This window comes from Helianthus annuus, chromosome 10 (assembly GCF_002127325.2).
Source record: "Helianthus annuus cultivar XRQ/B chromosome 10, HanXRQr2.0-SUNRISE, whole genome shotgun sequence".
Taxonomy (NCBI): Eukaryota; Viridiplantae; Streptophyta; class Magnoliopsida; order Asterales; family Asteraceae; genus Helianthus; species Helianthus annuus.
Window position 1 is genome coordinate 29,206,920 of NC_035442.2, and position 15,747 is coordinate 29,222,666.

At 39.3% G+C, this 15,747-nt stretch overlaps 1 protein-coding gene across 1 annotated transcript; it reads left to right on the forward strand.

Annotated features, from left to right (window-relative positions):
* The first annotated feature begins 312 nt into the window (after nucleotides 1–312).
* LOC110880884 (leucine-rich repeat extensin-like protein 2) lies at nucleotides 313–1,080 on the forward strand. The gene has a single exon (XM_022129318.1). It carries the CDS (start codon nucleotides 313–315, stop codon nucleotides 1,078–1,080), a length of 768 nt encoding a protein of 255 aa, XP_021985010.1.
* The last annotated feature ends 14,667 nt before the right edge of the window (nucleotides 1,081–15,747 follow it).

Sequence of the window (15,747 nt, forward strand, 5' to 3'; positions counted from 1 at the left end):
CGGAAGTCTAAGGAATGTGCTATTGTGTCATTGAGATTAAACACAAAAGGTTATTCTCTTGAACCAGCGAGGCGATCCGTTTCGCTTAGCACCTCGCCATCCTACCATCATTCTTTCGGGCCGCCACAACCAGACGAGCCCTAACATTCGCATCATTCGCAGCATTCGCTGCACTCACACCATTCCCACCACTCTTCACATCATTCTGCTTCCCATCACTCCTACTCACAAGGTTACTTTAGCCCTGATGATTATATTAATTCACCAGCGGGATTTAACCCGTTGGGCCCTGAAGACCACTTCTCACAAGACATGGATTTGGATGAAGATCCGGATCCAGAAATGCCACCTTCTGGGACGCTTACGCATCCCATAGATATATCAAGCGGTTCTTCCTTTGTAGGATCTCCATATAAAGGTCCCGATGAATATAATGAATGGTGGGGGCAATGGAAATTTGCAAACACCCCTTCATACCACAACACCCCACCACAACCTCCATTAGAGGAACCGCACTTTGAAGCGGTGACTCCACCACCACTACCAGCTGAAGAACCACCTCAGCCACCTCCCGAGCCACCAAGACGGAGGAGAAACGCACGCATATCTGTGCGAGGGGGACCAAGATTTAGCTCCCCTCAAGCTTCTAGCAACTACCCTCTGATCCCTGAAGATCCACAAATGGGTGGACCTTCACATGTTGTGCCGGAAATCGACGTTACACCGGCCACCTTTGCACCATCGCCACCTCCAATGGGTTATGAAAACCCAATACCTACCTACCCAGGTCCGACTGGGTATAACCTGTTTGAGCCACAAGCTCCTACTGGTTACAATTATCAACCTCCTACTTACGACCTATACATCGAAGCAGTCAATTATAACGCCCTCTATCCTTCGCCGTTTCCACCTGCATACCCAACTGGGTATCCTGTTCAAGGGTATAATACCCTCCACCTCAACCCCAGCCGTAACCTCAACCACCACAACAACAAGAAATCTTGCAAAGGGTGCAAGAAGTGGAACGTAGGGTGGATAGAGGTGAAAGGAACACCAATAAGTTCTTTAAAAGACTTGTAAAACTTATCAAGGGAAAGAAGCATGACGGCTGAAGACCTTTACTTTATTTTATTTGTACTTGTTAATTAAAATTAAGTCCCTGCATGGACATTTCTTTTTAGTATCAGTCCCTGCGAGGACTTGTTCTTTCTTAGTAGACCCTTCGTGGATAATTGATGTATTTCAAAGACCCGTTTAGGGCAGTTTTGTAATCCTTAGTACTATTAATGAGATTTATCTCTTTCTTTTGAAATTCATATATATGTATGTTCATTACATCAGCATGCAAACAATCATTTCAATTTTAATTGATATGCTTAGAAATTTCAAAAGATGTTCTTAAAAGTACAACCTAGCCAAAATATCAATGGCTATGATGGTATAACCTTCTTAAGACAATAAATCCTTGTTAACATCTAAAAATATGTTAACACTCTTGGTAGTGTGGCTTGAGAAACCACACCAGCCCTCGAAGTACTTGGATTCTTGCAAGCCCTTACATAGCCTAAATGATCAATATGAATCATGGCTAATAACATCGAATATGATGTCTATACTAAAACATACATTAGAGATGTTATTCATTCTGCCTACGGGCCAATTTATATTGATTTTCATGACAAAGATAGTTATAGCTTATAACTTCTTGACAAAAGGCGATGAACTATGTTCAACCCTTAAAACCTTCGATCTAAAAAGATCATAAATATATTTCAAATTGTCCTAGTGACAAGGTCTTTTGTGCCATCTAAATGTCCTTCGAGACAAGCCTTTGTGCTGTATAAAAATGTCTATATGACATTGACAGTTGTGACATATGTCCCCTGTCTGATATATATATATATATATATATATATATATATATATATATATAAAGTAATATATCCTATTTAAATGCCTTTGATGGTTCATTGGTAACCTAGGCTAATTATAATCAAACAATTTCAAATATGCTTCCCTCATAAATAATAAACTTATTGGCCTATATGGTTATTTTATACCATGGCGATTTAAACATCAAATACGATGATTCGCTATGCGATAACTAAACAAAGTATTATTACTTGACTTATAACATTCAAATCTTCACAATGGCTGGCTCAGATGAAGCTTATAGTCACCCAGTTGATGGGAATAATAATACAAGAGTGAATGTTACTGGCACTGAGCTGGAAGCCATGATAAACATAGCAGTTACTAAAGCTGTGAACGAGGTACTTAAAGAGTCAAGTGATGCTCGTTCGAAAACTCATTCTAAGTCCCTCTCAAAACCGCATACGTCGAGGAAGGATGAATCTGAGCGTTCATCCAATCAGAAAAGCGAACCCGACAAACAGATTGTGTTTGATCAGGCTCCACGGTATAACAAGGGATGTACTTACAAATGTTTTGTATCTTGTAAACCAAGGGATTTCACTGGGGAAAAAGGAGCCACTGATTGTATGAAATGGCTGGATGAGATGGAGACAGTTGTTGACATAAGTGGGTGTGCCAAGGAGGACATTGTGAAGTTTGTGTCCCAATCTTTTAAGGGCGATGCACAGACACGGTGGAAAGCTTTAGTGCAATCCACGGGGAAAATTCCTTTGTATAACCTCACTTGGGTTAAATTTGTTGAGCTTGTGAAAGATACTTACTGTCCACAACATGAAGTGGAGAAGGTGGAGACTGATTTCCTCACATTGGTTATGAAATATCTGGACTGCAGATCCTATGTTACCAGCTTCAACTCAATGTCCAGACTCGTTCCATACCTGGTCACTCCAGAGCCTAAGCGCATTGCGCGCTTCATCGGTGGTTTAGCCCTGAAATCAAGGGGAATGTAAAGGCCTCAAAGCCTACCACTTATAGATCGGCTGTAGATCTATCACTGTCTCTTACTCTTGATGTTATAAGGAGTAAGTCTAGGAGGGCCACAGAGGAAGGAAAGAGAAAAAGAGAGGATGATCAGTCCCACCAGTCATACAAGAAGAAGAAAGGAAACTCAGGGTTTAAGAAGGATCATTCTGGTAACAAGCCCCAATGCAAGAACTATGATAAGAGGCACTTCTGTAAATGCACTCTAGATCCATAAGCCAAGCCTTGTGGAATCTGTAAGAAGAAAGGGCACAAGTCTTTGGAGTGTTGAAATTTGAAGGATGCAACATGCTATGGTTGCAATGAAAAAGGGCACATTAAGACAAACTGCCCGAAGAACACCAAGAAGCATGATGAGGCAAAGAAGTCGAATGCTAGGGTGTTTCAGATGAACGCCAAGGAGGTGGTGAACGATGACAAAGTTATAACAGGTACCTTCCTCATTAATGATATTTATGCTAGAGTTTTATTTGATTCAGGTGCAGATAAGTCGTTTGTAGACCTTAAGTTTAGTAAATTGCTAAATCTGCCTATTAAAACTCTAGACATTAAATATGAGGTAGAACTCGCAGATGGTACCTTAGAAACTGCTTCAACTCTTCTTGATGGATGTTTTATATCCATTAAGAACCATTCTATTCCGCTATCTCTTTTGCTAATGAAGTTGGCTGGGTTTGATGTAGTTTTAGGCATGGATTGGTTGTCACGTAACCAAGCCCAAATTGCCTGCGATAAGAAACTAGTCAATATCAAAACCCCATCTGGTGAGTCGATCACTATCCACGGAGATACACACTATGGATTGCCCGACAATGTATCCATACTCAAGGCATCCAAGTGCTTGAAGAGCGGATGTATCATCTACAGGGCACAAGTAACAGTAGATGATCCGAAACCCAAGATAGAAGACATTCTAAACATTTCTGAGTACCCAGATGTCTTTCCAGACGAGCTACCTGGATTACCTCCTGAAAGGCAAGTAGAGTTCAGGATCGACATCATGCCTGGAGCAACGCCGATTGCACGAGCTCCTTACCGCTTAGCACCAACTGAAATGAAAGAGCTGAGAACCCAACTGGATGACTTACTGGAAAAGGGTTTTATACAACCCAGCTCATCACCTTGGGGAGCACCCATTCTGTTTGTTAAAAGGAAGGATGGCTCAATGCGTCTGTGCATTGATTACCGCGAGCTAAACAAAGTAACAATCAAGAACCGTTATCCTTTGCCCAGGATCGACGATCTGTTTGATCAACTACAAGGGGCAAGCTTCATCTCAAAGATTGATATAAGGTCAGGGTATCATCAACTCAAAGTTAGAACTGAAGATGTACCTAAAACTGCGTTTAGAACGAGGTATGGCCACTATGAGTTTTTAGTTATGCCCTTCGGGCTCACTAACGCACCTGCAGCATTCATGGACCTCATGAATCGAGTCTGCAAGCCGTACCTAGATAAGTTTGTCATCGTCTTCATAGATGACATACTTATATACTCTCATAATCAGTCTGATCATGAGAAACACCTTCGGTGCTTCCTAGGACTGCTACAACAGGAGAAGCTTTACGCTAAATTCTCTAAGTGCGAATTTTGGCTTCACGAAGTCCAATTCCTTGGACATGTTGTAAGCGAGCGTAGTATTCAAGTGGATCCCACTAAAATAGAAGCAATCATGAACTGGGAAGCACCTAAGACACCTACAGAGATTCGCAGCTTCTTGGGATTGGCAGGATATTACAGAAGATTTATCGAGAACTTCTCAAGGATAGCCGCACCTTTAACTACTCTGACCCGCAAGAATGTAAAATTTGATTGGGGTCCTAGACAGCAGGAGTCATTCGAAGTCCTCAAGCAGAAATTGAGCAATGCTCCTGTGTTACCACTGCCTGAAGGAATAGAAGAATTCGTTGTCTACTGTGATGCTTCGCACATTGGCATGGGCCATGTGCTTATGCAGAGAGGCAATGTGATTTCTTACGCATCACGACAACTGAAGGTGCACGAAAAGAATTACACCACCCACGATCTGGAATTGGGTGCCGTTGTATTTGCACTTAAGTTATGGAGACATTATTTGTATGGAACTAAGTGTGTGATATACTCAGATCACAAAAGTCTCCAAGACTTGTTTAATCAGAAAGACCTTAATATAAGACAACGCCGTTGGATGGAAACTTTAAATGACTACTTAAATGACTTCGATTGCGAGATTCGCTACCATCCTGGCAAAACGAATGTAGTCGCAGATGCATTGAGCAGAAAAGAAAGTGTTAAACCTATACGAATAAATGCCAAGAGTATCGAACTTAAGAACAACTTGAATGAAAAGTTGTTAGCCGCTCAGAAAGAAGCTGTATTGAAAGCTAACCTTCCAGGCGAGAAATTAGATGCAACTATCGATCAGCTGTCACTTGGGAATGATGGAATCCTTAGATTAAATGGTAGAATCTGGGTTCCTATTCATGGAGGACTTAGAGACATAATCCTCCAGGAAGCTCATAACTCCAAATATTCAGTTCACCCTAGGGGCGACAAAATGTATCAAGATTTAAAAACAAACTCTTGGTGGATGGGTTTGAAGAAATCCATAGCCACACACGTAGCTAAATGTCTGACGTGCGCTCAGATTAAAGCCAAACATCAAAAGCCGTCAAGATTACTACAACAATTAGAACTCCCCACATGGAAATGGAAGATGGTAACTATGGATTTTATCACCAAGTTACCTAAGACAAGGCATGGAAATGATACAATATGGGTCATAGTTGACAGACTGACTAAGTCAGCTCATTTCTTACCCATCAAGGAGACTCATAGCTCCGATAAGTTAGCTCAGTTATATGTGGATGAGATTGTGTCTCTCCATGGAGTGCCAGTGTCTATTGTATTTGATAGAGATACTAGATACACTTCTCATTTCTGGAAAAGTTTCCAACAATCATTGGGCACTCGTTTAAATTTCAGTATTGCTTACCATCATCAAACGGATGGGCAAAGTGAGCGTACAATTCAAACATTGGAAGACATGCTTCGAGCATGTGTTATTGATCTAAGTGGTAGCTGGGATGACCATCTCCCCCTAATTGAGTTCTCCTACAATAATAGTTACCATACCAGCATTCAGTCTACGCCTTTCGAGGCTTTATTTGGGAGAAAATGCAGAACGCCCGTTTGTTGGGCAGAAGTAGGAGAGACCCAGTTATCAGGACCTGAGATAGTCCTTAAAACAATGGACAAGATTGTCCAGATTCGTGATTTCCTAAAGGGTGCCACAGATAGGCAGAAAAGCTATGCAGATAAGAGGCGCAAACCTCTAAAGTTTGAGGTAGGAGACAAAGTCTTACTGAAGGTATCACCCTGGAAAGGTGTGATGCATTTTGGTAAGAAGGGCAAGCTAAGCCCAAGGTATATTGGACCATTCGAGATCATTGAATGTGTCGGGAGTGTAGCTTATAAGCTGAACTTGCCTGAGGAGCTTAGTGGAATTCACAATGTGTTCCACGTCTGTAACTTAAAGAAGTGTCTAGCTGATGAATCGGTAGCAATGTCTCATAAAGACGTATAGATAGATGAAAGCCTGAGGTTTGTTGAAAGACCTATATCGATCGAGGTTCGATAGGTTAAATAGCTCCGAAGGAAGCATGTACCTATTGTGAAAGTAAAATGGGATGCCCGAAGAGGCCCTGAGTATACGTGGGAGGTTGAGTCCACTATGCAAGTAAAGTACCCTCACTTATTTCAGTAAATCTCAGGGTTGAGATTTCTTTTAAGGGGTAAGGATCTAACACCTCGTAAAATCGTGTTTAATTATGCGGAGACACGTGTCCTAAACCCTAAAAGTGTAAAGGATTGATTTTGAAGGACTAAAGTTGACAAATAGTGAAAAGAAGTATGCGAAGGGACTAAAAGTGTCAACATGCTAAACATATGCCTCTGATTAACCACACACGATAAACGTATTCTTGAACAAGTAAATATTCGGATGTAAGAAGCCGTTGGGGAAAGAAATCGAAAGTTTATAAGATAAAGGGGTTAAACGTGTCAACATGTTAATTCTTACCTCTGAGTGACCTTTTAGCAAACCCGGGACTTCGTAATATTCGATTATACTCTCAAGAATGTGTGATAATAAAGTTACAAGGTTTCTGTATCATTTGGTGATGAATATAAAAGATTTCAAGTATAAGGGTTAAAAGCGCCAACGAGAGAAACTAGTATCTCCGAGTGGTCTACCGACGTACCTGGAGCCTTAGAATATTTATTCATACTCCCATGTATGCCCGACATCAGTTAGAATTGGTATTTTACAAGCTACAAGGCCCTAATTGAGATTATATAAGTTGAGGGGCCAAATATGTAATTTTTCAAAATCTGGTTCGCTGATCAACCGGTTACGGGCTGTATGAGGTTCCTGCTTACGGTCTGTAAAGATTGCATCTGGGTGAATTTTTGCTTGTTCTCCACACATAAGCTGCCAAAACCATTTCTTGGATTCAATGGGCTGCATGCTGGTTCATAGCTCGTGTAGGGACACCTGGTGACATCTTAGAACACCATAGAACACCAGGCTTGATCCTAGAAATCCCTCCTCAACAATAAATAGAGGCATTGGGTTGCCTCTTTTCCTTGTTCATTCAAAAATTCCATCTCTCTCACTTGCTTAAGCTTTCATGAGGTTCCTGATCAAAAAGGAAGCTCCCCTGAGTTTAAAGTTCGAGCTAGGACCCTTTGTAAGTGTCCTTAGCCACTCTAGTTTGGTTTTTATGCGTTTAAAGACCGAAAGTCAAAGTTGCCGCAAAACGGCTTTGACCTTCGGTTTAGACCTAAACGGTCCAACAATTGTTCGAGGCGAATATGGCTACGTGATCGTAATTAGGTAGGTGTTAATCCCTCAAAAGGGCACCTCCTAATTATCACGTTGGCAAATTGGAAAATAATAATCTCACCTTTCTGAAATTGGCCAATAATAATCCCAAGTCACGAATTAGCCACCAATAATCCGACCTCATCCATTTTTTTTGTAAAATACTCCACAGTTAAGTTTAGGCTAACCGAGTTAATAAAATGCTGACGTGGCTAATAAATGTCTGCCACGTGGATTTTTTTAAATGACTTGGATTATATTAAATCCTTTAATTGTTTAGTTGACTTATTATAAAAAGGGGAATTGACCACATGTTCGATCAGAGTTCACCAAGCATGAACCCTAATTCATTAGCGAACCCCCAATCTCCAAAATTAAGCCTTTTCAATCGATCCCAATCATGAAAACATGAGTTCATCATCATTGTCTTCTTCAATTATTTCAAAAAACCCCAAAATTTTCAGACTTGGCATCGATGGAAGAGTTTATTGTAACCATGAATTAGTTGCAATCCGTAGGGTGGCTAGAAATCGAAGTTCAAGGCAAGGAGAAGAGTTTTATGGATGCCCTCTCTGGCCTGTAAGTTAATTTACAAAAAAAATGATATTGAATCTCAAATCTTAACCACTTGTTTGTTAGGGATCTGATTGCAAATTCTTTATGTGGAAACAAGAATTCAATGTTGTGTTATCAAGTGAATGCAACTTTCGTTTCGTTGAGATGGACAATGAAAGACTGGTATTTGAGAAGACATTGATAGAAGAAGAGAATAAGAGTTTGAAAAAGCAATCAAAGAAAGCATGTTTTGTTGTTGTTGTTTGCATTGCAACAATGTTGTCTTGGTTATATTGACCCGCTTTATGTATCGACTATGTAATAGGGTGTTTTGGTTATATTGATGCTTTAGTCATGTATCGACTATGTAATAGGTTGTTTTGGTTATATTGACGCTTTAGTCATGTATCGACTGTGATTTTGGTTATATTGACCCCCTTTATTGCAATGGTTACATGGTTGAATGTGTTTGGACATAAACTGTACATAAGCAGGACATAAAGTGGACATAAACTGGACATAATCAAGGCTACAAAACAAAGGCATAAATTGGACATAAACTGGACATAACCGAGACATAAACTGGACATAACCGAGACATAAACTGGACATAACCAAGGCTGCAAAACAAAGCCATAAGCTGCACATAAACCATACTTACAAAACAAAGCCATAAACTGGACATAACCAAACAAGACTGCCATAAACTGGACATAACAAAGCCATAGATAGATAAACAAGTCTTCCTTGGATTACAACTTTGACTAAATCCAAGAGAACCCCATAACACTTCAACACAAAACTAGTTTAACAAACACCAAAGGTACTACAAGTTTTAACAAAAACCAAAACATGGATAGATAAAAAGTCATCAGTTGGTGGATTTGGAAATCTTTTTTGGCCTTCCCCTCCTAGCCTGCTCCTGAGATTGTTGAGTGGAACACTGAGATTGTTGAGTGGAAGTGGTCTGAGATAGTTTTGGTGCTGCTGTTGACTGTGAAGCTTGTCCATCAGCTGACTTTTTTGGCCTGCCCCTCTTTCTTTTCTCTCCAGTAACTTCAGCTGTAGGTTTGTCACACTTTGATGTTTTATGACCTCTTCCATGACAATTCTTGCAAGACATGAGTATACCGTGCCTACTCAACTTCCCAGATTTTTTCTTGGTTTCATGTGGATCCTTCTTCCTGTTCTTTTTTGGTCTGCCTGGACCAATCTTAACTGGTGGAGGGTCCAAAGGTAATTCAACTGTTGGCCAATATTTTTCTGAAGGCAGTGGTGGGATAGTGTACTCATAGGCCTTGGGATACATCTCTTTGGTCAAGCAACTATGAACAAATTCCTCAGATTCCCTACGCATAAAGGCTGCAACTGCACACATATGATGACATGGGATGCCTGTTAAGTCCCATTTCCTGCATGTGTAGGTTTTATTCCTTATATCCACAGAAACATCATCAAATCTTTTCACTTAGAACAAAGTTCTGCTTGAAGGATACACAGTACGAGTATAAGCTTTATCCTTGTCTTTATCAAGCTTTTTTTCTTTGGACTCTAGGGCAAACAACCACATTTTTACTTGACATCTCATTGAACTTGGTAACTAACCTGGTCATTACAGCCAACCTGATGTCTTCCAACATTTGAATTAAATGCTTTGATCTGGACTGTATGATGAAATCATTGAATGTTTCTTCCATATTATTCACAATAACATTAGTCTTGTTCTCAATATTAAGATAGCACCTACAGAAGCACTTAGGATTCTGGTTAATGAATGCATCAGTTGCCTCTTCATCCACAATCCTCATTTCTTCAATTTCTCTTTCGTGGTTAGCAATAATATATGCTTTGGCAGCCCTCCAAAACGACTCTTTAAGATTATCACCCTTGTATTTTTTGTGCAATTAGCATATATATGCCTAGCACAATTCCTATGCTCAGAATTGCCCCATACAGAGGTAACAACATTCAATAATCCCTGAAATAAGTCAATTAATGCAGCATATTATAAACCAAACATTTGTTATATAAGTATTTACACTATACAGTATTTAAACTATACAATAAAGTTACCTTTTGCTGGTCAGATACTAGTGTCCAACCCTTCCCTTTATCAGAAACTTCTAAGCACTTTTTCAGGTCATTCATGAACCACCACCAACTGTCATTGTTTTCACCTTCCACAACTGCCCAAGCAACTGGATACACCTAATCATTCTCATCCCTACCTATTGTCACGGCCCCCGTCCCGGTTTTACCTGTCCAAGAGCCGCGGGGCAGAAAAACCCGTGGTATTTATTATTTGATTTAACAGCGGAAGTTTTAACAGGATCTTTTAAACTTGAAAATGCCCGATTATTTTATTTCATCACTTGGGACGAACCCCGTAATATACAATAGAGGAATTTCTTAAGGAAAATTCTCTGGTTTACAAAACATGTTTATTTATTTAACTGAGCCACCCTTCAAGCTTGATTAGTGCTCCGTAGCACTTTTTCCTTGATTCACATGAGGTCACCTGAAACATGTTTTAAAAAGATTTTTGTCAGCGGGGAAATACTGGTGAATCATTCAAAGTTAACAAAATGACACTTAGCTATCAATTACAGCATAAAAGCGATTACAATGGCTTTTATCTTATTTTTATCTGGCGCCGTGTCACACTTTTGGGATTAAACCCTACCAGAGGAACAGATAATGTAAAGCCAAAACCGGATCACATCAGTGGACTAACAATAAGCAGCAGCCTACACTTTGTTTTCCCCTTGACAGTGGAATTCTAACAGCTGATGAATCTTAAGTACTGCTCACTACAACAACTGATGAACCAAACACTGATGAAACCCTAAAGACTGCTGAAGACAAACACTATTGCTCGATCTACTGCTGTTTCCTAAGTATTGCTGAAAGACACAAGCACTGCCCACTCAAAGACTGATCACCTTTGAAGAAAGCACTGAAGTTCAACATCTGTGCTCAGGCTACAACAGTGGAACATGAAGCAGTTGTTATCTCTTATTGTACTGATAATCAGATGTTGCGTATCAGTAGTTTGTTTAGAACAGTGTATATAGGTTGTTAGTTTGTTAGATGTCACTATCATGGTGACGTCAGCTGAGATGCTTCAGTGGTTTGGTTTGCCTATAAATGGAGCAGTACCCTGTACTGTTACATTTGATTGACTGAGTGGATTCTTCTTCAATCCAATCCTTTCATCTTGTGTAACCAACCTTGGGGTATCAGGCTGAGGGGGAGCTTAGTATTGTAAGCATGCTTGTAATCATTTGCTTTGTAATTCAATCATTCGACTTAATGAGAAGCAATTGTTTATCATACTATTTTCCTCTTTGATTGGGTTTACAAAGTTTGTATCCATTTCCGCTGCACTTTATATCATTTCATATATTCTGACTAATCAATTTATACAAACAAACACAATCATGAGAGCCTCCGATCCTAACACACACCCTGGTGACGATGGTCATACCACTATTGGGTCCTTTCACCCAAGTAGTGATGATTATCACTGTTAGGATTTATTAGCCTAACCGTGAGAAATTAGTAATGTACACAATACCCCACTAGCCAGTGATTCAAGATAACCACGATTTAATCCCTGTAATTATAACTTTGAAAGTAATTTGAGGTATTGTAAAATACTTTTTATAAAACTATGGTGTGTTCATCTTCATTCAAAAATTGATTTCAACGGTTGTTATGAAATTTGTGATGTTTTCATATTTTACACTAAAGTACGCACCTCAGATCAGCAAAACCTATGTTCATCTAAACACTAGTGTTCTGCTGACATAGAAATAGGGAAATAAAAGCTTTAGTCAAAATTTCTTATGTGGTAAAAGGCAGGTTGAGAATCCTCAAAAGGACCAAATCAACTTTGTCAAAACACATTAAGAAAATAAGGTGTCAAAACAGTCCAAATCATACGTAATGTGAGAATTGGTAATAAAACATGTACAAATGTGGCCAGATCTCTCAAAACATTACTTCAAAATGATTCTGGACTAAACTTCTTCAAAAATAACATCTCCCAGTGAGTATTTCTGTACTTGTGAATGGGAAGGGTAAAAAGGGAAAAGGAAAATGAACAAATCTCAAAGTGTGCTTATCTCAAAACTTTTGAAATCAAAAGAAAAGAGTATAAGCATAAAACACTATTGAGGTTAAAGTTGGGTAAAACAATGGAATCATGCAACTGTGTGCATTCATCAATAAAATACAGAAATTGTTCAGGTAACAATGACATCCCCAGTGATTGACCTTAAAAGAAGAATTTGCAATCAATTAACAAGAAAATGACCCCAAACAATGGTGAAAATAACTTGGGAATGATATGATCATGAACTTATTTGAAAAGCTGTCAGATCCTTTTGATGATTTTCAAAACATCCTTTAAATTTTTTTTAGGTGTTTTTCTCTTAATAAAACCAGATATATATCACTTTTTATAAAATATATTTTGTACTTTTACTCATTTTTGATAGTAAAAGTTTATCTCTGGTCAGGATCCAATTTCCTTATTTTTGTGTGAAATTACTATCCTTAAATCTGATCAAAAGGAAATGGCACACATATCAAGGTCATGTTAAGCTCAAGTTTGGTTGTCACAGATCAAAATTGATTGCAAATTGATTTTGAACTACTGAGATACTCATGTTCTAGTTCAAGTAATTAGATACAAAATGAGTAGCTTTAGTAGAAATGTCTTCATCATCTGGGATGCTAAACCACTGTCTGGAATAATGGACTTTTGGCAAAACCTTGAACAAAAGTTTCTGTAGATGACTGCTGGCAATTTAATCTTGATAATATACATTTAAATGTATTTTGTTAAGAATAGCATTTCTGGTGCTCAACAGATGTTAGATAAGATATTGTGCTTTCACAAGACAAAATCAATTCCTACATTTGAACAAGCAGATGCTAAAATTATTTGTCAAAAGTCAAAACACTGTTGCACAAATAGTTGTTATACTAATGATCCTCATTTTGTCTTTAACCACTGTTGTACCTTAAATGCTGTTGTGCTTCAACATCTGCTCTCTAAAGTCTGTCCACTGCTGATAGTCAACCTCTGTTCTTGCAAAAACACTGATGTTTAAAATCATTGTTCCATCCACTAATACACCCACCGCTTCATTTCATTACCGTTGTAACTACTGATGCTTGATCCATCAGTGGTTGTCAAAACAACTGTCCTCCAGTATTTACCATTTCATCAGGGGTTGGCACGTGGTCAGCTTTTAGCCGTCAGATCATTATAACCGCTGCCACATCAGCATTCACTTTTTCCCTAAAATAAAACCCTGATTAAACCCAAACAAGGGCTCACACTGTCGAATTGAATTCCAAATATTCTCTTCACAAAGCAGTTTCCCACTCTTCTTCACAAAAACCTTCTTTGATCTTCTTCATAAAAAATGATGAAACCAAAATCGAAGTCAAAATCAAAACCATCTTCTTCCTCCACCCCAACAGACGCCACTCAAATGGCCGTCGAAACCACAGAAATCTGTTACAAAGCCCCTCACAATTATGTGGGTATACTCACAAAACCCACAACTGACAACACCTTCGACTCCATCATTGACATCTTATCTGCATCAAAGTACAAAACTTTGATAACAGCAGACGCTCCCATTTATCTTCAAACCCAGAGAGAGTTCTGGAAAAATGTCACCCTTGAAAAACAAGGAGACATCATCACAGCCATCAACTCCTCGATACAGGGTAAGAAGGTTCAAATCTCTCCAAAATCCATTTCTGAAATCTTTAAACTCGATGATTTGAAAGGAAAAACCTCATTTTCTAAAGACGAGTTGAAAAAGGATTTCATAAACAGGGGCTATGCAGAGCAACTGAAAATGGATACCTTACAAAAAGGTTATTTTTCTTCTGCACACAGATTTTTATTTCACACACTACTAATGTGTGTTTCTAATAAAACAACGTCTTTTAATGAAATACCAACAAAAATTCAATACATGGGGTATGCAATTTTAAACAATGAAAACTATAATTACTCCCAGGAAATATTTGATGATTTGGTAAAAAAAAAGTTGATAATAAGGCATTTCTGCTCTTTCCAAGATTTTTAAGCTACTATTTTGAACAAAAATTTGTAGAGAAAGAAGCAGATTTGCCCAAACAAGGTGCCTCTTTTAAAATAAACTGCTTAACACCTGAAACATTCTCAAGAATGTTGGCACCAATAAAAACAAAAGAAGAGGTGCCTGAGCAGAATTTAGCAGATGAGACTGCTCCTCAGGTATCTGCTGCTGAGCCCACTGCTCCAGGTGATCAAAGCAGCACACCCACTGTTTTGAAACCCACACTTGCCACCACAAAAAGAACCAAAAAGAAAATATCCAGAAAGCCCATCAAACCCAAATCAAAGGCATCTCTGGAAGATGAGATCCCAGAGACAATGCCTGTGACAGCACAAAAGTCACAATAACCACTGCTGTTACTTCCTCACAGCAGTTGGAAGAAAGATCTCAACCCCAGCCTCAAACTCCTCCTGCATCCTCACAAAAGGATCAGGTTGTAAACACAGGGACACCACAATATGAAGCTCTGGACCCACTCGGATCCATCTTCCACAATCCTGATCCCAAGGACATGTCTCTTTCAACTCCTTTACCCTCACCCCATATAATACCACCATCCACCATACCTTTGTTGCATGCAGCTGATGTTACTCAGACACAAACCAGTTCCTCTCAACCACCTATCACTGAGAGTATACTTCAACAGGTGACTGGGTCTGATGTTGACATTTCTGGTATCCCAGCAACAATTGAGGAGGTTACACTGCAGGAATTACAAGTGATTCCTGTCAGTAGTTCAAGTGGAGCAGCCACTACAAGTGTCGAATCTACAGGTTTACACTTGGACAGTGGTTTCATTAGTAAGACTCCCTTGAAGGCAATTTCTTCTATAGCACCCCTGAGAACCACCAGTGAGTTTGTTTTGACTACTGGCAACATCAAAAGGTTATCAAGTGCTGAAGAAAGAAGTCCCCATTACCAAGAACAAGGGGCATCAATGGCTGATTTTTGGGACACTGTTCCTAAATCATTCATTGGTAAAACCACTGCTGGTGGGGATTCAGATGATCCTGTTAACTCAGGTGATGATTCAAGATATCAGGAATTGACGGGCAGGGTTGAAAACCTTGAAACCTCAGTTGCCGAAATTAAGGATATGGTGCAGCAGCTGTTAAAAGCTCAGAAAGCCCAATCCACTGCTGCTCCAGCTCAAGCATCTGCTCAACAAGCACCTGCTGCAAATGAGTTATGGAACTTATTCCAACCACTGGTGGAAAGACAAAAGCAGATGGCAGATCAGCAGCATGCCATACATGTTCAAAAGCTGACCAATATGGTGGAATC

Coding starts and splice junctions, on each gene's coding strand:
- LOC110880884 (XM_022129318.1), top strand. CDS start 313: ATGGATTTGGATGAAGATCCGGATCCAGAAATGCCACCTTCTGGGACG.